Below are 23,859 nucleotides of genomic sequence, written 5' to 3' on the forward strand. Positions count from 1 at the left end.
TCATGATAATACAGAAACCCTTCCTTCAAAACAGTGTGAACAGAGTCATAGACGGAGTTATGGTAATAGGGCGTACTGTATGAACAACAAGTGGTTATAAGCTATTACTCTGCCATGATTTTCAGCTTCCTGTTGTACATTTACATTGTACATTTGCATGTTTAAAAACACAAAACTCAACCTTTCTTAAAAAACAGATTCTTTGGTCATTGGTGAATCTCCTCAGGTTTTGACTCTGAGCTACCCAAGTCATCAAAATCCATACTCTATATAACTGAGAACTACTGAGCAGCTAAATGAGACCCTCAAGTTTCAGTCCCAAAAGACAAAAAGTGAATGATCTGGAAGTGTGGATTCTCTGAATGATGTTCAATATGAAGCATGTTAAAAACTGTATACCGCTTGATGAAAGTAAAGTGGTGCTAAGTTGTGCAGACATGAACTCTACTAATGCATCTTCACACCACAACCACAGGTGGTAGAAGAAACCTTCTTTCTGTGACTACTCTCTGACTTCTTCTAATATGCGAACCCAGTCTCCAAAAAGCAAGCAACGTGAATGAGTGTTAGACTGGATTTTGATCAGTAATCTTTGTATTAAGCGATTGCAGCTGTAGTAAGACACATTAAAATTACATCGAAAGACAACGGTATATAATTCTACTAAAATAATTTCTGATGATATGCAGTCGCATGCTTCTGATCACATGATCACACGTCCGTGGCCTGTCATCCTGAGAGCGGTCTAATTTAAGTCATCTACTACAACAGAGTCTCAGAGATAGTTGGAGGTTAGAGAGCGCTGACAAATTATTAATTTAATTTTCCTGGTAGAAGATGTCATATCAGATTAAGGAGATGAAATTTCTTTGGAAAATTTAAAAAAAAAAACAAAAAAAAAAAAACAAAGGCGAGCCCAAGTGTTTGTTTCTTTGTGCTAATGTACAGTGATGTTAACTAACAGCGCACGCCATCTACAATAGAGTCATTTCAATGAAATCTGCTCTGATACTCTAACAGTCACTGGAGCTGAGTGTTTAAAGCATTATCTTCTGATGCTTTGGTAGTCATGTGACTTCCTGAGGTCTGAATAAACTGCTGTTGCTGTGGTTAGATGGAGATATAAATAACTCCTGACTCTCCAGCCGCAGTGCAATGTCAACTTAAAGTCATTTATAGAGGTCATTGTTGGTGGGATGGAGTCTTTAAGTGATAAAACACTTCTGTAGAATAATCCTCTACTAAAAAAGAATGAGAAAAAACATGTGCTGAACATGTGTTTAATAAACTCTCAATGACCATACAGAGGAGAGGATGACAAGAAGTGGATACAAACCTTACCTGTATCAAAGGACTGAGTTTAAAAACACGTCTTTCTTCAAACCAAATTTCTCAGTCGTCTGTGAATCTCTTCAGGTTTTGATTTAGAGCAACACAAATCATCACGATACTTACTGCATGTAACTGTGCACTACTCAATACTGAATATTACTAAATAGACTCCAAGATTTCAGATTCCATCAGAATCATCTGTAACTGAGGATTCTGTGGAAGAAAACATTTTAAAATATTGTACCTCTTTGTGAAATTACAGCGGTGGAAAGTTGTGCATGAATAAACTCTACTGATGCATTTTCACACGAATACCACAGAGGGAAGCTGCACTTTCGCAAGTGAGCTCTGGACTTCTTTTAATGTGGTAACCTGGTGCTCAAAAAGCGATAAGATTATTTTTTAAACTGAAAACTGATCAGCAATCTGTGTGTCAAAAGTTCAGTGATGTTCATTAAAATTCCATCGGAGGATAACAGGATATAAGTTTGATAAAATAATTTCTGATGATTTTTGATCACACGTTAATGATCACGTGACCACACCTCCACCATATCGTGCTAATCACATGATCACAAATCCGTGCCCTGTGTTCCTGCAAGTGGTCTAAATTGTGTCGTCTATTAACACAGAGTCACAGAGAGAGTTGGACATTGCAGAGCATTGACAGACTCATCAGAGCTGACATACACACACACACACACACACACACACATATATATATATATATATGTATATATTGTACCATATCATCAACATTAGTCAGTAGGTCAGAATGGAGTTGACTGAGGATATATATGCCAATACATCTGTTGCTGAGGACAAAAATTCTGAGACAGATGACAGCGGAAACTCTTATGAAGAAATATATATCAGCGAGGAAACTCTTCCAACTCCAACAGCAGCATCCATGGGACACCCAGACCTTCAGAAACCAGGTACTAATTCTTGCTCTCTTTAGAGCACAAAATGTGACATTACTAAAAGGTTAAAACTGTTGTCAGGGTGTTTACAAAAATATTTCATTTTATCAAGTGGAGTATTCAAACTGTCTCACTCTCTCCCATCAGGAAGTAACACTGCAAATAACAGATGCTACAGACCAGCTTCTGTGTGTCTGGCTGTGCTGTGTGTTCTGCTGCTGGCTGCCCTCATAATGCTGTGTGTCAACAGACATCAGCTACAAACCAGTTACAACAACTTGACCATGGAGGGAGAAAAATCACAAACAAATTACAACAATCTGACTTCAGAAAAAGAACAATTACAAACCAGTTACAACAACTTGGCCATGGAGAGAGAAAAATTACAAACCAATTATGACAGTCTGACTATAGAAAAAGAACAATTACAAGCCAGTTACAACAAGCTTGTTGAGATGAGAGGCCAGTTACAAACCAATTATGAAAACATAAGAAATCAGAGAGACCAGTTACACAAAGAAAGAGATGAGCTCCAGAAAATTCTTTCTAAAGTGGGTGAGTCATTTGTAATACAGGACTAAGTCTTGCATTTATAAAGGAGAATGTATAATAACTGCGTTATACTATTGTCACAAATTAAGAGAGACTGGATGAAAGTGCAGGCAAACCTTTAATCCAAATCGTTATTCAAATGAGAGATCAAAAACAGTAATGACATCTCTGTTAATGACATCAATCCTATGGACAGATAGTGAAGTTCAGCTGGGATGGAAGTACTCCAGTCTGTACTACATCTCTACTGAGAGAAAGACCTGGAATGAGAGCAGACAGTACTGCAGAGACAGAGGAGCAGACCTGGTGATCATTAACAACAAAGAAGAACAGGTGAGAGAGGAAGAGCGTATGTGTGTGTGTTTGTGTGTGTGTGCATGAGGAACAGAAGGAGGAAGGGGGGAGGGGGGGGGGGGGGTTGGGGGGGGGGGGGGGGGTTGTACCATAAAGTGTGATCATACAATCAGAAGAAAACTTGCTGTAATAATTCAGACAAATCAGAGACAGCTTGGGTAGTCAAATGTGGGTATTATAGTTTGTAACTTCTGTAACTGATGAAAAGTCCTGAGTTTTATCTTTTTGCTGCTCGTCTTCTCTCCAGGAATTTGTCAAAAGGCTCAGTGAAAATAAGCAAGCTTTCATTGGGCTGACTGATGATGTCACAGAGGGGATGTGGAAATGGGTGGACGGCACAGCACTGACCACTGGGTAAGAGATTGCAAAATTTACTTGTACTAAATTTGCATCAGACATACAGTGGACTGACACACTCTCTGTGTTGTTTCAGATACTGGGACAGAGGGCAGCCTGACAATAATAAGGGACATGATGAAGACTGTGTGATTCTACAGTATGGAAGATCTCAGGGCCGTTTGGAGACCTGGCATGATGCACCGTGCAAAGATCATTCTTACTGGATCTGTGAGAAGGCTTTAAAATAATTAAGTACATAATGAAAACACACACAAACATGCACACATGCACACACTGCGCACACCCCACACGTGCACACACACACACACACACACACACACACGCACACTCACACACACCTGTTGCTCTTTGCTGTTTATGATCTCTCTGTCCAGTCATGTTTGCTCTCACTCCAGGTTTTCAGCTTTTCATCTAACAGAGATGTGGCACTGCCCATCTCTGAATTTTTTCTACCCACATTGGTCTTGAACATTTTCTGGATGAGATATGCCTTTATGGCTAGCTGTATGTACAGATACACACACAGACACTGACTCACACACTGCCTCTCTCTCACACAGAAAAAGAGCGTGAAGTGATCTTGGCGTCTTGTTTCCATTTGAAACATTCACCTCATTCAGAACAGCCTTTTCTCAGGCTTGTCTCTTTCTCTATCTGTCTGATAAATCAGCTTTTGTTATGGGTTTGTAAATGGTCTCTTTCTGTGGTCAGTTTTTGGTAATCAGACTCTTACAGGCTTCCTTTCTTTTCAAATTGTTGTAACTGAATTGTAACTAATCACTTTCTAAAGTCAAGCTGTTGTAACTGCTTTGTGTAACTGCAGTGTCTGTTCTGTTCAGTGTCACTTCCTAAGAGGGAAATACCAGAGAGAGAGAGAGAGAGAAAGAGAGAGAGAGAGAGAGAGAGGCCTTCTTAAAAAGCACAGCAATAAGAACAAACAAAAGTAAGAAAGATTCTCATGTAGCATAGTCTGACAAACATTAACATGAAAAAGTCACTGAAGGAACTAAGCTAACACATGGATAACAAACTAAATTTGTACCACACATAACATGGCTCACACAAGAATCCATGCCCTACAGTCTCATAGTACACATAGTACAGTTAAAGGAAATTAAACTCTCTTTCTCTCTCTCTTTCCCTCTCTCTCCCTCTCTCTCTGTATCAAACACACACACACACACACACACACACACAGTTTTTAATCATCTCATATAGTAAATCAAACTCATCAGTAAATATACATTGTTGACAGGCATTCTCTTGTGTGATGACCTGTTGCCAAAAATAAACAGTATTTATTATATGTGTATTTATTATATGAGTCAGTCCCTTTGTTCTGAGTTGCTGTGCTCTTCTTAGTGGAGAGATCCTCTGTGTCTGTGTGGTGTTCAGGGGCAGCAAGACTGTCATAAATTTCTACCCCCAACTCCACTTGTTCTCCTCTGTTTAATTCACTTGTCTCAGTATTTAGTTTTAAAAACTTCCACAGACATCTCCATTCTCTTAAGAGAGGACCTGTGCAATAAAAAAATAATAATTTTATGGCCCTGGCTACATATGTTTTTCCCCATTATTTATGGTTCAAACCTCATTTTTACTGTTAGTTTATGTCACAATGGACAGGAAACTTTTACTACAGTAAACTGACAAGCATCAGGGGATTTCAGTTTGAGGGAGGGGTTGTTATATCACAAGACCTTTTTCCTTGAAGAACACCAGTGGGAGTCATGACGACATAGAAGCCTTTCCTCCAAACAGTGTGAATGGAGTCATAGATGGAGTCATAGTCATAGCAAATACTATGTCAACAAGAAACGGTAATAGACCCTACATGTATCATGTTACCATGCTATCTGTTTTCTGAAGAACCTTTGCTATAGATTTTAAAGACCTGTGTTTAAAAACGTATAGATTTAAAAACCCTGTGTTTAAAACACATAGTTCCTTACCTTAAAAACAAATTTCTTGGTCGTTGGTGAATCTCTTCAGGTTTTGACTCAGAGTTGCACAAGTCATCAACATCCATACTCTACATAACTGAGAACTACTGAGCAGCTAAATTAGACGCCATACTCTGCTTATCTAAAATCATTCATGTGAAATGGCCCCCTCTGCTGGATATTAATCATATCACACTCATGCACAGAAAGCTCAAGTCCACAGGTCCACAACAATCCATACTCTATCTCAGTGGTTCTCAACTCCAGTCCTGAGGGCCCCCTGTCCTGCACCTCTTTGTTTTAACTCCCCTGAGCTCAGGACTGACATACCTGATTCCACTGATCAATTGATCATCAAGCTCTTGGTTAGTTCAATTAACTGTGACAACAAAGAGTTAAAGCAAAGACGTGCAGGACAGGGGGGCCTCAGGACTGGAGTTGAGAACCACTGCTCCATATAACTTAGAACTACTGAGCAGTTAAATTAGGCCTTCAAGATTCAGACTCAAAGACAGAAAGTGAATGACCTGAACATGTGGATTCTTTGAATGATATTCAGTGTGAAGAATTTTAAAATGTTGCACTTGTCGATGAAGGTAAAGTGGTGTGAAGAAGCAAAAAAAAAAAAAAAAACTGTTTTCTGTTTTGCGCAAGTAGAGTGCTCTATAGTCAGACTATGATTATCTGAGAGTGAGTTTCATAAAACACACAATCCCAAAACTACTTTGAGACACTTTTGATTTAAAACAAAGTCATATACAACCAATTACACCTGTCATGCCAATGGTATAGATCAGTGGAGGCCCGTCTATTGAGGAAAGGGAGGACCATCCTCCCTAAAATTTCTGAGAAAAATAAACTTCAAAGAGAAAAGTAAATAAACGTAAATTAAACACTTCAAAGTCACAAAAATCGTCTCCCTATGTCAGTATACCAACAGCACCCCCTAAAGCAACTGAAAATTACTGCACTGTACTGAGGTCCGACCTCCCCAAGCCTTCCATTGAAACAGAGGACATTTTCCATGTTTTATTAAATAATACACCCTTCCATTCATTGGACTACAGTGTGAAGGTCAGGGTTAAAGCAGCAGGGAGACCAGTTCCAAAAATCAAGATTAATAAACCAAATGGTATGGTCAGTGTGTTCAACACCACATGGTATCAGATATACCCATGGCTCACTGGCAGCCTAAAGAACAATCGATTGTATAGCAGGCCTTGCCTGCTAATGGGGAAATTGCAAACGTGGTCTGTTCAGGGATTTAGTGACATCAAGAATTTGGATAGGGCAACAAAACGCCACGATAAATGTAAAGACCACGTTGGTGCTGCAGTTCGATTGAAATTGCTGGACAGGATGCCAACTGATCAAATTCTGGACGAGGGTGTATGGCTGCAAACCGCGCAGTACAATGCAAAAGTGTGCCGTAATAGAGATACCCTGAAGCGCCTGCTTGATGCCACTGCTTATCTGGGCATGCAAGAGTTGGCATTCAGGGGGCATGTCGAGAAGGTCAATTCAGACAACAAGGGAAACCATAGAGAGCTAGCAGAGGTGATTGCACGATATGACGATTTACTTGCAGAGCATTTGCAATCTTCATCGGTGTTTACCGGCGTGTCTAAAACCATCCAAAACTATTTGATTTCAGCAATAGCCACCTCAATTATAAGCGAAATCAAGCAGGAATTAGACACGACTCCCTTTTTCTCTTGGCAGATTGATGAAACCAGACATAAGTTGTCATTCACAGCTCTCAGTCATCGTCTGATATGTAGATCATCAGGGCAGTATTCAGGAACGTTTTCTGGGTTTTTTCGATGTGTCAAGTGGGCGAGATGTGCAGTCGTAGTTAGAGTTTGTGCAGGCAGAGATGTCAGGCTACAATTTCACGGAGAAACTCATTGCACAAACTTACGCTGGTGCTGCAGTGATGGCCTCGGATCTAAATGGCTTGCAGGCTAAAGTAAGAGAAGTGGCTCTTAGTGCAATGTTTGTTCACTGCTATGCCCATCGCCTAAATTTGGTCTTGAGTCAGGGCGTCAAGTTTATCCCCAAGGCAAAAATCTTTTTCGCTACTCTGGGAGGTTTCACATCTTTTTTTTTTCCAAATTCAGTAAGAGAGTTGCAATGCTTGAGGAATTTGGTTGTGCTAAAATGCCTAGGAATGCATCAACACGTTGGAATTTCTCATCCAGGGTGGTGAATACAGTTGCCTCTTATTATGACAAATTGATAGAGATGTTCACTGGCATCGTTGAACATCCGTCTATGAATGACGAGACCACGCGTTTGGCTGATGGATTGAGGGCTACATTAGAGGACTTTGATTTCATGTTTTTACTTTTTACTTTTGAGGAACTGTTTTCACACGCTGATTTGCATTTGATTTGGATTTGATATTTTACAGTGCAAATCAATGGATGTTTCCCTTTGCAAAAGGTGCATAGAGAACTTCATGCAAGTGCTAGATGAGCTGAAATCAGAGAGGGCCTTTGACAAGACATACAGTAAAGCTGCCACACAGACAGAGGACCCAGAATTAGTTCACAGCAGAAAAAGGAGGCAGGGCCAGCAGGATCAACGTCAGGTCTATAAAATGTATGATTCCATTAACGACAGCATCAGGGCCCAAGTCACTCAGCGCTTTCAACATCTTGACTGCTTGCATTTCATCGAGCTTTTAGATTTTGAAAAACTGGACTCTTTCAAAACAGAATTCCCAGCTCAAGCACCGGCCAACTTGTCAGAAACATATGACCATCTCTTTGATGAGGTGAAATTGAAAGTGGAGCTGCAGCATTTTTATGGTGATGCAGAGATCCATTCATCTCAAAAACTGTGATGCCAGTAGCTTCATGAAATCCAGCAATCTTGAAGCAATGCCTGAGCTGTACAGACTAATGTGTCTCATTGCCACTACTGGTGCCACTTCTGCAGGGGTTGAGAGAAGTTTTTCTTGCCTGAAACAAATAAAAAGTTATTCCAGAAACACCATGGGACAGGACAGGCTGAAAAATTTAGCCACCATTTTGATTGAAAAGAGGATTCTCAAATCACTTCAACAAAATCCTCATTGGTATGAGCAGGTCATAGATATCTTTGCTACCCAGAGAGCCAGGAGAGTCGACTTCTTTTTCAAATGAATGCCCATGTACCCTCAGTAATTGGCTTAAACCTGGCACATCCCATTCAGTCTAAGACTACAAATGATCAGTTTCAATCAGAATAACAATCTGTTTTTAAATTCTAGAAATTTCACTTTAAAACATCAGCATGCAGCAATTTACCACATTTTAGGTATGTTTTTATTGGCAACTAGTTTTGGTGTAATCTTCAAATTCATTTTTATAGTATATGGTCATGTAAAGAACAGAACACAACTGTCATTCCCAGGCTATACACATGTAGTTCTGTCACCAGACCACCCCTTGAAAACTTAAGAACAGCTTTCACGGCACAACATTGCCCAAAAATACACATGCCCTCACCAACACCCCACCACCACCACCACACTTCACCAAGTGCACCTTCCTTCCTCCCCTACTTTTACAACCAACAGACACCATTGGTATAGATATATTCTGGTTAATGACTCGTTGTGAACATTAGACTTAATACAAATCACTTATCTGTACCATGACCTTATTTGAGAACTTGAATCCGGTGAATTTATAGTTAAACTGAAAATCTATTCATGGCTCAGTGCACTGAACACTAAGCCTAGACATTTCATAAAAATATCATTAGCCTTAACATGTAGTAAATAATACCATTAATGTAGCAATTACAATGATACTCTTCAAATTCAATACCTCTAGCCAACTAAAGCCCCTTCTACACATGCACTGCAACCCTAAATTAATCGGGATTCTAACTGGAGGGGTCGTATGTGTGAATGCAAATGTCTGAACCAGTCAAATCGGATTCTAAACGGCATTTATTCTACCAGCCCCCAAGTACAAACTCCGTTCTCTCTTTGTTTGGGTCCATGTGTGAATAGAGCAGATCATACTCCAGAGTATGCACAGCGAGCAAGTGGGCATGTTGATGCCATTTCTAACATGCGATTGTCACAGAACCAGAAGAATACAAACATCTGAGGGTGAAGAAGAAGGGTCAGTTACATGAAGACGCCAACGAAAATGTCGAACTGGAGAGACGATCAGATTCGGGAACTTCTGTAGGTGAGGGCCAATGCTTAACTCGTCAGACAAAAGTCGGTAGCCTCATCTCCCTTTTTCAATGTGTTGTAAACAAAATTTTCGCAGAGTACTTTTTGCGTCACGCCCTACCTACTGCACACTCTACCGAGGTCCCACCCCTTGCCTAAACCGGACGGAGAATTTCGAATAGGTGAGAACGCATCTGACACTGACAGTCTCCTGTTGTGTGCTACATGTGTGACAGGGCAAGTTCGGACAAACTGCGAAGCTGATTCTGTGAACGGACTCTGTAGTGGATATGTAAAAACGGTTTTAGTTCCTGGATCACCACATTGGATTTAAGTGGCATTGTTCCCGGCCACTTAGATCAGTTGGTTAGAGCGTGGTGCTAATAACGCTAAGGTTGTGGGTTCAATCCCCGTAGGGGCCAGCGCCTTTCTTTTCTTTGCGGCCAAGGGAGCGCGTGGACGACGCTTCCTGCTGAGCCCTGAGCTCTTCGTCGTCTGAAGAGCCCAAGGCCCGAGCAGCAACTCGGAGGGTTCCATGGTGTAATGGTTAGCACTCTGGACTCTGAATCCAGCGATCCGAGTTCAAATCTCGGTGGGACCTTTTGGCAACCGTTTGCCGTGTGGGACGCCGCTCGCCAACTGGCTGCCCTGCCCTGCCCTGCCCTTAAGAAAACTTTGAAAAGAAGGCACAACCTTGGAGAATGCGGGCATCGATCCCGCTACCTCTCGCATGCTAAGCGAGCGCTCTACCATTTGAGCTAATTCCCCATGCCGCCGTCTTGCCCGGCACCATTTCTCGCCCGGCCCCTCGGATGCCCAAGGTGCACTTGGACGGCAGGCCAGTGGCTTACATCGGTAGAGCCCCTCCGCAAAAGTTTGTCGGCTCAACTTCAAAGCTAAGGCTTGACAAAAGCATTAGCCAAACTAGCTGCTTAGCTAGCCACAGCATCATGCATGCGGTGGGGAGGGCAAACCCGCTGAAACACTAGCTAACCGTCACACCAAGCAACTGCAAAACAAGACGTCACAAAGGGATCCTGGAACCACACCAAACTCATAAGGGCCCAACAAACAGTCCAAGGGGCAGGTGTCAGATGTGGGGACCTAGAGAGCCATTTACCTTAACGCCTCCTTTTCTAGCCCATCTCTGGGACTGAGTCAGCCTCCCACCCACCCTCATGGCCTGTGATGCCCGCTGCTCTGGACTTCAAGGAGCATAAAGTACAAAAGGGATGAACAGCGGCCTTTAAACTCGGACACTTTATGTCGGTGTTCGCTTTATGATGGACGCCACATTTGTCCAAAAAGCTCTTGGCAAAATGTGACGAGCGAAACGGAGCAATTCAGGGATGGTGGGCCGGTGTGTGTGTGTGTGTGTGTGTGCGCGCGCCTGTTACGGCTCCGCGCCCTTCGATAGCTCAGATGGTAGAGCGGAGGACTGTAGGTGTAATCCTGGCCATCCTTAGGTCGCTGGTTCAAGTCCGGCTCGAAGGACAGACTTTTCATTTGATCCAGTCCTTTGACGATGTCTGGCCGCCTGCTTGGGTCACTTTTCCTGAGACACAGCGCCTGACCCAGAGCAACTTTGCTGCAGGACCTTGCCTTGCGGTGCTGCAGAGAGGGTCCGCGACCCTCGCTCCTTGCTACTTGAGAGTGGAGGTCGTGAACCAGGGACAAAAGATGCTGCTGCTCCCCGTCGGGGAATCGAACCCCGGTCTCCCGCGTGACAGGCGGGGATACTCACCACTATACTAACGAGGACACACTGGCCCTGGCTGAGGGCACCCAACACATGCAAACCGCTGGGGGCACTGACAAACACGCAAAAGACAGAACCTCTGGGTCAAGCAGCTCCGCAAGTGCCCCCTTACCGCCAACAGGGAACGGGTTCCTGAACCGGTTCCGTTCAGGATTCTTTCAACCTTGGTGCCACCTAGCCAACCGGCCCGCGTCTCCCCCAGTTTTGAGCGGAACCATTGTAATCATCATCAACCGGTCAAAATGTCCGGTAACAATGCTCAACCAAAACGTAGCTATAACCAAGGCTATCCCTAAAAAGGACATTTGTGTTTTGACAGCGAAACAGCCTATTAACAGCACCGCAATCTGCAAAGACTCACTGGACACGTTTGATGTCAAGTCGGCAGCAGAGGATTTTCACGCGTTACAGGTTACAGATGGTTGCCTACAATTTAGTGGCTAATGTTCAGGTTTTGCTCCATTGTTACTGTGCAAGAAAAAAATCCCCTCAGAGACTGCCCCGAGAGTTGGCAGACTTTTCCAGTTTTTGACACTTTCTGCTGCCTTCAGTGTATTGTCTGGGGGACAGTACAGTCTAAGCGTACAGAGGACTTTGTAGTTGAAACTAAACCTCTGCAAACTGCTGGGGATGCACAAGCTATTGAAAACTGTGCACTCTCCCACCTCTCCCACAATACATCAAAGGGAGCTTGATAACGGCCCGACAGACAACCCAGGGGGCAGGTGTTGGACGAGGCCAACGGCCTTAACGCCTTTTGGTCAGCAGCTTTGACACTTTCCCAACACCCACACCCGTTTGACCACAGCGAAGGAATACACAAGCTATTGACATCAGTGCATTTCCAGCCTCCAAGACGGAGCCAGGCTGTCAGAAAATGCAGTACTCTCCCATGCCCACCACTAATATATGGAAGCCCCGTGTCAAATATGTCCCCCTTCCGACACGTTTGAGCGCGCCGCCGTGCACTGCTGGTGGGAGCAGTGGTCTTTATATTGCCGGTGGATGATCCCACTTCCATTGCTTTTCATATATATGCCGTGGGTGTCTGTAGGTGCTGTGGGTGCCTGTAGGTGCTGTGGCCCTATGTCTGCAGGGGCTTTGTGCCCATAAGTGAGAGCCAGGCTCTCTGACCCTCTCGCCTCATGCATCTCTGACGGAGCCAACGTGAAAGAACCCTGGAGCGACCAGTATATTTGAGCGCTCTATTTATTCGGGGGGTTTTTTGTTTGTTTGTTTTCTTTTTTTTTTTGCTGGCTCAAAGTGCTTGCCTGTTAGGCCGGTTAGCTCAGTTGGTTAGAGCGTGGTGCTAATAACGCCAAGGTCGCGGGTTCGATCCCCGTACGGGCCAGCGCCTTACTTTTCTTTGCGGCCAAGGGAGCGCGTGGACGACCCTTCCTGCTGAGCCCTGAGCTCTTCGTCGTGTGAAGAGCCCAAGGCCCGAGCAGCAACTCGGAGGGTTCCATGGTGTAATGGTTAGCACTCTGGACTCTGAATCCAGCGATCCGAGTTCAAATCTCGGTGGGACCTTTTGGCAACCGTTTGCCGTGTGGGACGCCGCTCGCCAACTGGCTGCCCTGCCCTGCCCTTAAGAAAACTTTGAAAAGAAGGCACAACCTTGGAGAATGCGGGCATCGATCCCGCTACCTCTCGCATGCTAAGCAAGCGCTCTACCATTTGAGCTAATTCCCCATGCCGCCGTCTTGCCCGGCACCATTTCTCGCCCAGCCCCTCGGATGCCCAAGGTGCACTTGGACGGCAGGCCAGTGGCTTACATCGGTAGAGCCCCTCCGCAAAAGTTTGTCGGCTCAACTTCAAAGCTAAGGCTTGACAAAAGCATTAGCCAAACTAGCTGCTTAGCTAGCCACAGCATCATGCATGGGGTGGGGAGGGCAAACCAACTGAAACACTAGCTAACCGTCACACCAAACTGAGAAACCATGCATTTATAAGACATACTCACCCCCCCTGAATGTAGAAGCCGTACCCTTACTACCAGCCCAGTTGCATGGGTTGCAGGTGTGAATTGCCTATATTTGTGTCAAATTTAAATACTGGATGAAAGACAAAGCAGATAAACAAAGTATGTAACCAAACAAACAGACTTTATACATTCATATACAAACCGACATCCCCTCAAAATTCTGTCCTCAAATATTTTTTTTCATTTATATCAAAAACAAAATGGTGCAAAATCCATCCATGGTTTTGTTTACTTTTATGTTGTATGTGCATGGCAAATCATTTTTGGTGTCCTGTACAATAGTTTACACAAAGCATTTGTTGTTGTTAGTAAGCCTAGCTTTGCTGAAACAATTTCTGCCAAAGCCATTTGTTATACTCACTTTGGCTGCTAGATAGAAATATAAACTATTTCTGTGTCTGTAAATCATTTCTGTGAGTCTTACATAAAACAGTACATTGACCCCCTTTCAGGAGATTAACAATTAATTTCATGATAATTTCAGCCTTGCTCCATTAAATATAGAGTGATTCAGAGACCTGAATATGTTAAAGTGTATCTGATTTTCATATGATGATTAGAGCTGATTTTAATAAGGTTTTTTTTTTCTTTTTTTTGAGGAATTGAGCTTAACAACCATTCATTCTCTATGATACCTGTTTTCTATTTTAATTTTTCAGTTTGCTACTCTTCAGTTTGACACAACTTTCAGTGAGATTTTAGTGAAATTTTCTGTATTTGTATTTGTGTTTACAAATTAACACAGTTATGGACAAAAGAAGTCTTATTTCCCACACAATCTTACCATACTATTTTCTAGAACGAGAAAATGAAATGTCACTTCTAAGTCAACAACGAACAGTTGTGTTTTTAAACTGAGAAACCATGCATTTATAAGACAGGAGAAGAAATTTACATGCAGAGCACTTATATTTTATGTCAGTTGTCAGTAAAGTAATGCCCTGTATCAGAGTTGTGTGAAGCACCACAGACCAGAACATGTCACTTATTTTATCAAAAAGAGATGAATTGGTACTCTTTAACAGCAAGTACGCTCTTTTCAACTTCAAGCTCCCTCCTCACCCTTTGTGGATGACCTGCAGGTGGCAAGGGCCGCCTCCAAGCCGTCGGTCCTCACTTTTCTATGCCTGTCTGCAGTCCACGATACTGTAAGGCAACAGATCCTCCCGGCGACTGTCTCTGACCTCAGCATCAGGTGATGGCACTCAGTTTGAGTTCTAACTCTCAGGAAGATCCTACAGGGTATTACAGAGAGGGGCGGTCTCTAAAGCACACCTGGCAACAGCTGGAGCGCCTCAATGATCGATGCTCACAACACTCCTCTTCTCTCTGTGCACTACCTCACTGGGCTCTGTCATCCAGCAGCATGGCTTCTCCTACCACTCCTACACTGATGACACACCCAGCTCTTATTGTTCTTCCCACTAGAGGATTCCTCTGTTTCTTATCTCCTCTGCATGCCTCACAGACATTGTGGCTTGGATGAAGACTTTCAGATCAACCAGCGGAACCGCTCCTCCGTACATTAGGCGCTTTCGCACCGAACAGTTCTAGGGTCTAATTCGATAGGAACTACTCCCTGTGGAGCTTCCCCTAGAACTACATTCGTTCTAGGGCCTTTTTTCTGTTTGCTTTCGCACCGCCAGTAGGAACGCTGAAGTGACGTAAGCCGGCCGACGGTATAGCAGCTAAGAGCTGTTGTTTACGACTAACCAGGATAGCTGCACATTTTGAAGTACAAATTTAATGACTTTTAAGACCTTTTAAATACCTCCAAAAGGAAAAAAAGAACCATTACTGCGGCAAAAGAAATCGACAAACTAGACTACAGTATACGCAATGAGTTTTATTGAATTTGAATGACAGAAATATTGATTGCACATTAGATAACCTATAACTGCCTTCTCATTAACGAAAATAAAACTGTATGGCGATAGACCCAGTCCAATGGAGAAAATAATTTCCCATTGCATTTATGCATTTACCACCGCAGTAGCAGTGAATGACTTGATGGGCATAGTACTTTTCGGGTGCTAGCATAGCGCTTGTGCCTGACCCTTGCTCGCGGCATCGTGTTTTTTCCCCCTCTTTTTCCCCCGCCGCAGCCCTAAAATCGTAAGCTGGATAAACACATTCTTATTTTAGGTTAAAATGCGGATCACAGCCACACAAGCAGACACACAAGCACCTACCGAAGCGGAGTGTACGCTACCTCTTCAATGTACAAATATACATTGGACGTTGCAAAATGGTCATTTTTGGGGGATATAAAATACCGGTAAAATAAAACATAAAAACGATGTGCCCCCTCCTACAATTCCAGACATTTTGAGACATGAATATCAAAAGCTAAATGAAATACGTTCTAAGACTTTATATTTTGCACGGATCTTTAAAAATGGCGGTTGCAATCATCGTATACCTGCGTCTGGGCCAATGGCTGTACACCTACGTCACAAGGTTCCTGTTGTGCTGCAAAAGTACCTACCATGGAGTAGGGGCTAAAAAAGCCCCTCAAAACGGCGTTCTTAGAACTAAAATCGTTCTAAGTTCCTGCGGTGCGAACACGCCAAAAAGGGGGTACTTTCTCCAACAGTTCTAAGAACTATGAAAAGTTCCTCCGGTGCGAAAGCGCCTATTGAGTCGCTTGTTAAGACCCATGGTCCCTGCAAAGACCCTGCATTTGGCGATTCGAACCACCCCGCAGCAGAAACGTCACCGACTGGACTCTTTGTCAACTCCCTCGCAATCTTCAAGAACCACCTAAAGACTCACCTTTTCTGTGAAATCCTTCCCTCCACAAGCCACTAACTAAAGCACCATTCAATACTCAACCCCTACCTATTACATTATGAACTATTTTCTAATGCACAACTTATCACTCCATAACATGTACTACATGGCACTTCCTTACTTTTACCATGAACTTATGCCCATACTGACCTATCAGCCCTGACTCTTTTTATGATTTAGATTAACCTCGCACTTAATTGTGATACTCAGCTCATGACAGTTTATACCATGGGGGCTCTTTGACCTACTTGTAGCTTACTCTAACATCTTCTTTAATTTACTTGCCTGTGAATCTAGCCTGATAATGAACTTAGCATTGATTCAACAGTCAGCTCCTCAATGGCTATTTGCTTGGTTTTGTACTACGCCCGTCTTAGAACTCACTTTGGATAAAAGCATCTGTAATCATCAAAGTGATTAAATGTAATGTTATGTAATGTAATGTAATGTAATGTAATTATAATATGAAGATCAGTTGTAACTAGCATGTGAATGGAATGAAAAGAAGTTCAAACATTTTTGTAGTGCTCTGTACTTTTGTAGTTTACAAAACACTTGCCAAAGCATAACCACACAGCTCATCTTTTTGTATTTGGGCTCCACACTAGCTTTTCTCTTATTCAACATTTATAATGCACAGATTGCAAAGCTCCACCAGGGGGCAATATTTGATAAAAAATGTTTGCTGAGTATTGCAGCAGCCACTGTTTAACACAACCTGTGCTTTATCTCTTGTGGCTGATTGTAGAATTAATATATAATTTTTTTGTGCATATAAACATTCTCATTTATATGCACATATGAGGACAATGACTCTGCAGTGCGGTTTTGCAGTAGGGAAAGAAAAAAAAGCTAGAAATAAGCATAAATAAATAAATTACTCAAATAAATAACAGCAATCAGTCATAATCATATTCAGAAATACATCATAGCAACAAGTAAAAACAATATTCCAGACAAGAGTGAATGAGGTAAATATTGTGTTTAATCAACAAACATCAGTTCAGGGACTGATATTAGTCTATATATAGGAAACGGTGGGGCCACGTATACTAGGGAGGGAGGTCTTTATTAAGTGATGAGATAAACAATAAGCTCATATTTATGCATGAGCACGGTCCTCTATAATACACCTTATCACCATTATCTTCATCATCATCATCATCATCATCATTAACAGCCATGTCTACAATAAAAATTTAGCAGCAACATGTTAACATTGGGGATAACAACGGGTTAACAAAGTAGTATCATTTAGAAAAAGTCACAGTTTGTTTATTTATTTTTTGTTTTTATCTCGTTAAAAACGTTTTGTAAGGAGGACAGTTTTACAAAGAAAGTCTATCATATCCTATGGTAGCTACTGTTACTTTTCAAACTCTCTAGATATTGTGTGCTCTAGCTAAAATACATGTAAAATACATGGGAAAGTTGAACTATACATTTAAACTCTAATATAAAGAACATTTCTGACACAATACAAATTCTCAGGAAATCTGACAAAAATATACAATGTTTCCACTTCACATTTGAAGATTAAAACGTCACTAAGGTTTCTGGTAAATACAATAGTCTCATTGGTCAAAACAACCTCTCAAAACGAAGGAGGACACAATGTTAGTCAACCTACTTGACAGGCTATGTGTAATGAACAAATAAAAAAAAACAAAAAAAAACAAAAAACAAAAACAAGCTCAACAATTATAAATTAATATATATTAACAGACAGCTGTAATCCAACGGGGAGGTCTATTCACTAAGTAGTGTGAACAATTCTTGATATAATAAATACAAATGATTTATATGGTGAGTTAGGCATCAATAGAACAGAAATACACAGATGACTGTGGATGTCTGGTAATCCCCCCCTCCCTAACTCATATCCAATTATAACAAAGTTCCACCATTACACGGGCTGAAAGGACCTACACATGACCTTATTTGGGCTGATAACTGCAAGTGTGAGTATATATGTGTGTTTGTGCATGAACACGTGTGTGTGTGTGTGTGTGTGTGTGTGTGTGTGTGTGTGTGTGTGTGTGTGTGTGTGCATGTGCATGCATGCGTGTATGTGTGTGTGTGTGTGTGTGTGTGTGTGTGTGTGTGTGGTTGTCAGTGTCTCAGTGGTTTCAGGCCTAATCCTGTTTATGAATCTCCATGTTAACGTTATCGTGTGAGCAAACCTAGAGTCCAGGCAATATTTAATACCAGCAGTCCAAAAAACAACTTCAAAAACAAAAAACAGAAAAAAAAGAAGAAGAAGAAGAAGAGGAAAACCCCACAAAACAGACAAACTCTGTCTGCTCTCCATTTACAAATCATGATATTCACAAACAAAATAACTTTGAAACCAAAACAAAACAAAAAAAAAACACCAGAATAGGTAAACAAAAATGTCACAGTTTCTAAAATGATGGCAAATGAAGGAAAAAAGTAACATCACTAAAATCTATTTTTTGTCTTTTTTTTCTCCACTTCATAATAAAAAATAGGTTTGTTCTGTATTTTACAATAATTCAACATCTCCATTAAGGGAAGCATACATTAGTCCAATGTTGACCAAAAAAAAAAAAAAGGGTGAGGGAGAGGAAGAGGGAGGGAGAGAGACAGAAAGAGAGAGAGAGAGAGAGAGAGAGAGAGAGAGAGCGAGAGGGAGAAAGAGAGAGAGAGAGAAAGAAAGAGAGAGAGTTAGAAAGACAGAGAGTAAAAGAGGTTTTTAGGACGGACATTTTGTACAGCCACATTTGACCACTTTCTCCACCTCCTGGACGAAAGAGGAGCCGTCAGTGCATTCAAAGGTGTATTTCCGCCGTTTGCTACGGAGGGGAGCGCAACAGGATCCCCCCTGACAGCTCCCCCGACACTCTAAGCGGGAGACCTTCTCTGTGGTCTGGCACGCCGCATAGCCCTGCTGCTTCTGATAGTGATCTCGGACCCGTTCCCCTCGACACGCCACCTCTGCAGAGAGAGAGAGAGAGAGACAGAGAGGAATATTCGGTCATATTCACCATGATTGACACAGTCTGCCTAAAAAAAAATGTAAGCCTGCTAAGAGTCCACGGAAGCAACCCGAGCAGAGTGACACACACAAATGGAAAGAGGAGGAGAGGAGAGGAGAGGAGAGGAGAGGAGAGGAGAGGAGAGGAGAGGAGAGGAGAGGAAATGTGAAAAAAGAGATCCCTCTCTCCCACTTTCAGATCCGGGATAAAAGAAACCGACCACAAATAAAGTGGAAAAAATGCTCTGACATGGGTTAAATGTGAAAATGGAAATGGTTTGGAGAAAGCATGCTGCAAACGATATCCCTGAGAGGAAACAGCTTAACATTATCCCCTCTCTCTCTCTCATTCACACACTCCCTCTCTCTCTCTCTCTCTCTCTCTCTCTCTCACTCTCTCTCTTTCTCTCTCTCTCTCTCTCACCTGTTGGACCTGAGTAGGGTCATGTGGACTCTCAGATGTAGCTTGGAGGTTAGAGATTAGAAAATATTGTTAGCATTAATTAATTTCAAAACTAAAAAAAAAAAAAAAAAAAAAAAGAAATATTAGTCACTACGCTTGGTTAGAGTTTCAATAAAACAACAAGACAACACAGAAGCAGGGTACAAAAAAATGTTAAGATGTTGAACAGTCCTGCGTGACCATTAAAACACATATTCAGACTCGTCACAAAAGCATTGACAGATGGTTACGAATCCACAAATGAGTGAAGGTTAGTGAGAGAAGTGTCTTACATCTACACTGTGATACAAAAGATTTGGTATTAATCAGCTACAAATAAAGAGGTGAGTCACTTTTAATAGGAAAAAAATCAGGATTACTTGATAGACCAACTTCAAACTACTCAAATGTTTTTCCAGTTCTTTGGTTGAGCTCTTTTCAACCTTCAATGACAGCGATAAAGTCAAATTCTGTGCTAACTGTACACGTTAAAGAACCATGTTAAGGCTTTCAGGAGGTTCAAAGGTTTTATGGGTTTTTAAAGCGAGATGTTAAGTCTTTCAGTAAGTTTGAGGGTTTTATGAGTTGTTAAAGAGAGATGTTGACTCTTTCAGTAGGTTTGAGGGCCTTGAGTCGTTAAAGGAAAATGTTAAGTCTTTCAGTAAGTTTGAGGGTTTTATGAGTTGTTAAAGAGAGATGTTAACTCTTTCAGTAGGTCTGAGGGCTTTAAGTCATTAAAGGAAAATGTTAAATCTTTCAGTAAGTTTGAGGGTTTTATGAGTTGATAAAGGGAGATTCTAAGTCTTTCGGTAGGTTTGAGGGTTTTATGAGTTTTTAAAGGGAGACGTGAAGTCTCTCAGTAGGTTTGAGGGTTTTATGAGTTTTTAAAGGGAGATGTGAAGTCTCTCAGTAGGTTTGAGGGCTGGTACCTTTGTCGCAGTTTTCTCCGGAGTACCCACTGTTACACTCGCAGTAAGCCTTGCCCAGTCCAGACACACGACACCGGCCGTGCTTACACAGCAGTGATTGACAAGGGCTGTAGACCTCCTCTTCATCACAAAGTACCCCCGCAAAACCTGGTTGGCAACGGCAACTGTAGGAGTATGAATTAATGGGCAGACAGGTGCCATGGATACATCTAGAGAGGGGGAGAGAGAGAGAGAAAGAAAGAGAGAGAGAGAGAGGGAGAGAGCATGAGGAGTCTGTCGTATAACATTTACTCAAGGTTTTGCTCACGAGAAACACTTATTTGAAATATTCAAATGAGATTAAAGTCAAACATTCAAACATATTCACTTATTCGCAATCATGTCTTTGACTAATCATCAAACATAAAGAACTCGAGTTTAATGGCACTGAAACTTGCTGCGTAGAGCAAAACACTATGGGTATGTCAAGGTCGGATATGTTAAGTTTCCAAGACGCTGGAAATAAGTGCATTTGACCTCCTGTAATTGAATCAAGTATGGTTTGTAGTAAAGGTGTGTGTTAGGCACAGCCATCTGTTAAAAAAGATGGGGCACTGCTATAAAGGCAGCTTGCCCAAACATCAACGGCTCTTCACGGTGCTGTCCAGATCCAGGTCCGCAATTTAAAACAGGCCTTTATGGGTAAAATAAATACAGTTCTGGAAACTTCAATTATTTCTTTGTTCAAGGGCGTTACTTCATTTTTTTTTTATAAATAAACCCTTACATATTTTTTTAAACAAGCTTGATAAAAATATCGATTGGTTAAAGACAGTGTATGAATACATGTACAGTATTACATGAATAATGATGATTATATTGTCAGTCGGACAAACCAAAACAAAAACCATATCTGGATCATTTATTTAATTTCACGTTATGAACATGAACTCGTACCGTGCAATTGATATGACCACACAAAACGTACCGTCCAAAAAACACTTTAGCACCACTTTTAATGTTAAGGTGGCGTGAACGCTGCTCGTCCTAACACAGCCAAGTCAGAAACACCCCGCTGATAACGCTGGCAGACATAAAATTTACACACCTGGGCACTACCAGGATATTGCCAATATCGCTTTCAACTAGCCAATCACACACACCACCCATGTTATGTCAGCCAATAACAGCATAGTTTTATAATGGTACCATCAAATCAGAGTCCAGTACTTTTACAGGAGCCAAAATATACTCCTATGAGAGTCAAGAGTGAATGTGAAAAGAGAGAGCAGTAAAAAGAAAAAGAGTGTGACAGAGAGAAGAAAAGAAAAACAGATAGAGAACAAAGAAGAGAACAAAGAGCAATAAACAGGGTGAGTACAGAAAAATGTAAAAGGAGAGGGAAAGTGTGTGTGTGTGTGTGTGTGTGTGTGTGTGTGTGTGTGTGTGTGTGTGTGTGTGTGTGTGCGCGTGCGTATCCAGTCTCTCACTTATTGCCATCACAGGGGTTGTTGATCTGCTGGTCACACAGCTGTCCCGTCCAGCCCGGCTCACACTCGCAGCTGAATGAGGAATGCCCAGTGGGATGGCACGAGCCGTGGGCACACACACTCTTCTGGCACGGCTGGCAACCGGGCACCACGCCCTCCTGCAGCAGAAACTGCGTAAGGTCCTGGAGCTGGTCGTTTATGTAGAGATTCCGAATACAGCCGTGGAAACTGGAACCGTTCCGATTCGAACCCTGACGTAGCGCAGCTACACCTGCCTGTACCGGCAAACCTGTTGGGAGAGAAGAGAAGAGAAGAGAAGAGAAGAGAAGAGAAGAGAAGAGAAGAGAAGAGACACTTTGTAACGTCATGACTAAGAGCGATGGCAGTGCTTTGTTCCTCTGTACACATGATGAATGTGTGGTTCGGGGTGTAGACGTACCCCCGAGGTACAGTGGTGATGGGCTGGGTGGTGTGGGCGGCTTGGACACGGTGCTGATAGATTTGGGACTGCCTCCATCAATAGAGAGGGATAGAGTTTGGTCACGAGCCACCAACTCTACTACGTGAAAACTGCCGTCATTTATCGTCTCCACGCTAGAGAGAGAGAGAAAGAGAGACGAAGAGACAGAGAGAGAGAGAGAGAGAGAGAGAGAGAGAGAGAGAGAGAGGTCACAAGGTCACCTAAACTGGTGTGTGATATTTAAAACGAACTGCTTGCAACACACTGAAATGCAAGTGTCTGGGGGCTGGCTACAATATAGTGAAATTGTTTAGGATTAAGTATCACACAAAATAATAATAAGATTTTATATGAGTAAAACAGTCGCAATATCCTTGAGACTGTGTAACAATGAAATATTTAAGTAATATTTCAAAGTGTAGTGATTGTGCACAAATATGATACCTGTATATGGCAGAGGGAGGGTAGGACCCTGTATCATAGCTGACCCTCAGACGACCTCTGTATAACTCCACAGCTATGTGTTCATTGTCTCCTTTATAGAGCAATACACCGTTGTCTTCATCTGTCGCGATCTAACAACACAAGTTACACACAAACACACATGGTGCATAGGTACCATTGACTTTCAGTATACCTTAAGTTTAACTAAGTGTGTGTATTAGTGTGTCTTTTTTGTGTGTGAGTGTGTGTGTGTGTGTGTGTGTGTGAGTGTGTGTGTTGCCTGTACCTGCAGCGATATGTTAGCCTGCTCTGTTATCAGGTTGGAAGGGATCTGTAAGAAGGATTCTCTGTTGATGAAGTTCACGCTAACCAGCCGCTCACAGCGCGGTCCCTCGTAACCTTGGAGACACTGACAGACTGGGTCATTATCCATGACGACACACTGAGCTCCATTGGCACAGTCATAGTTGTCACACGGGCTGGTCCGCGGTAGGACCATTGGTGGAGGGAACTCACAGAACAAGCCACTGCAATAGAAAGAGAAACACACGCGCACACACACACACACACACACACACACACACACACACAGAGTGCACAGGATCCAAGATTTAGTACTATTAGCGTTTTCATGTATGTGTGTGTGTGTGTGTGTGTGTGTATGTGTACTTACCTGTATCCTTCAGGGCACACACACGTGTAGCCGTTGACGGCATCAATACACTGCGCTCCATTCTTACATTTATTGTCCGAGCAGTCGTCAAAATCTAATTCACACTGCTCACCGGTATAGCCCGGAGTACACTCACATCTGCAAACACACACAGATCTTACAATCAGACCAGCAACCACACACCACATCAAAGACAGCACAAACACATACGCAACATCCCCGTACATAATTTCACCAGTTCTCAACTGATATAAAACAGAACAAAAG

The 23,859-nt window shown here is 42.3% G+C and overlaps 1 protein-coding gene and 8 non-coding genes across 9 annotated transcripts in view; 5 read left to right on the forward strand and 4 right to left on the reverse strand.

Moving 5' to 3' along the window:
- Positions 1-9,989: 9,989 nt before the first annotated feature.
- trnai-aau (transfer RNA isoleucine (anticodon AAU)) lies at positions 9,990-10,063 on the forward strand. The gene has a single exon. It is a non-coding gene; the product is annotated as a tRNA-Ile (tRNA).
- Positions 10,064-10,170: 107 nt separating this feature from the next.
- trnaq-cug (transfer RNA glutamine (anticodon CUG)) lies at positions 10,171-10,242 on the forward strand. Its single transcript has one exon. It is a non-coding gene; the product is annotated as a tRNA-Gln (tRNA).
- A 94-nt stretch (positions 10,243-10,336) lies between these two features.
- On the reverse strand, positions 10,337-10,409 carry trnaa-agc (transfer RNA alanine (anticodon AGC)). The gene has a single exon. It is a non-coding gene; the product is annotated as a tRNA-Ala (tRNA).
- A 639-nt stretch (positions 10,410-11,048) lies between these two features.
- Positions 11,049-11,135, forward strand: trnay-gua (transfer RNA tyrosine (anticodon GUA)). Its single transcript is given in 2 exon segments — positions 11,049-11,085; positions 11,100-11,135. It is a non-coding gene; the product is annotated as a tRNA-Tyr (tRNA).
- A 195-nt stretch (positions 11,136-11,330) lies between these two features.
- Positions 11,331-11,402, reverse strand: trnad-guc (transfer RNA aspartic acid (anticodon GUC)). The gene has a single exon. It is a non-coding gene; the product is annotated as a tRNA-Asp (tRNA).
- Positions 11,403-12,677: 1,275 nt separating this feature from the next.
- On the forward strand, positions 12,678-12,751 carry trnai-aau (transfer RNA isoleucine (anticodon AAU)). The gene has a single exon. It is a non-coding gene; the product is annotated as a tRNA-Ile (tRNA).
- Positions 12,752-12,858: 107 nt separating this feature from the next.
- trnaq-cug (transfer RNA glutamine (anticodon CUG)) lies at positions 12,859-12,930 on the forward strand. The gene has a single exon. It is a non-coding gene; the product is annotated as a tRNA-Gln (tRNA).
- Positions 12,931-13,019: 89 nt separating this feature from the next.
- Positions 13,020-13,092, reverse strand: trnaa-agc (transfer RNA alanine (anticodon AGC)). The gene has a single exon. It is a non-coding gene; the product is annotated as a tRNA-Ala (tRNA).
- A 5,801-nt stretch (positions 13,093-18,893) lies between these two features.
- Positions 18,894-23,859, reverse strand: part of slit2 (slit homolog 2 (Drosophila)) — a 79,501-nt gene continuing 74,535 nt past the window's right edge. The window contains exons 35-41 of the mRNA XM_030787707.1: positions 23,593-23,730; positions 23,206-23,446; positions 22,920-23,050; positions 22,455-22,609; positions 22,016-22,304; positions 20,547-20,755; positions 18,894-19,135 (exon numbers count right to left, since the gene is read on the reverse strand). Coding sequence (XP_030643567.1) covers positions 18,894-19,135; positions 20,547-20,755; positions 22,016-22,304; positions 22,455-22,609; positions 22,920-23,050; positions 23,206-23,446; positions 23,593-23,730 — 1,405 coding nt within the window. The remainder of the gene's footprint in view (positions 19,136-20,546; positions 20,756-22,015; positions 22,305-22,454; positions 22,610-22,919; positions 23,051-23,205; positions 23,447-23,592; positions 23,731-23,859) is intronic.

Source organism: Chanos chanos, chromosome 11, assembly GCF_902362185.1.
Source record: "Chanos chanos chromosome 11, fChaCha1.1, whole genome shotgun sequence".
Lineage (NCBI taxonomy): Eukaryota > Metazoa > Chordata > Actinopteri > Gonorynchiformes > Chanidae > Chanos > Chanos chanos.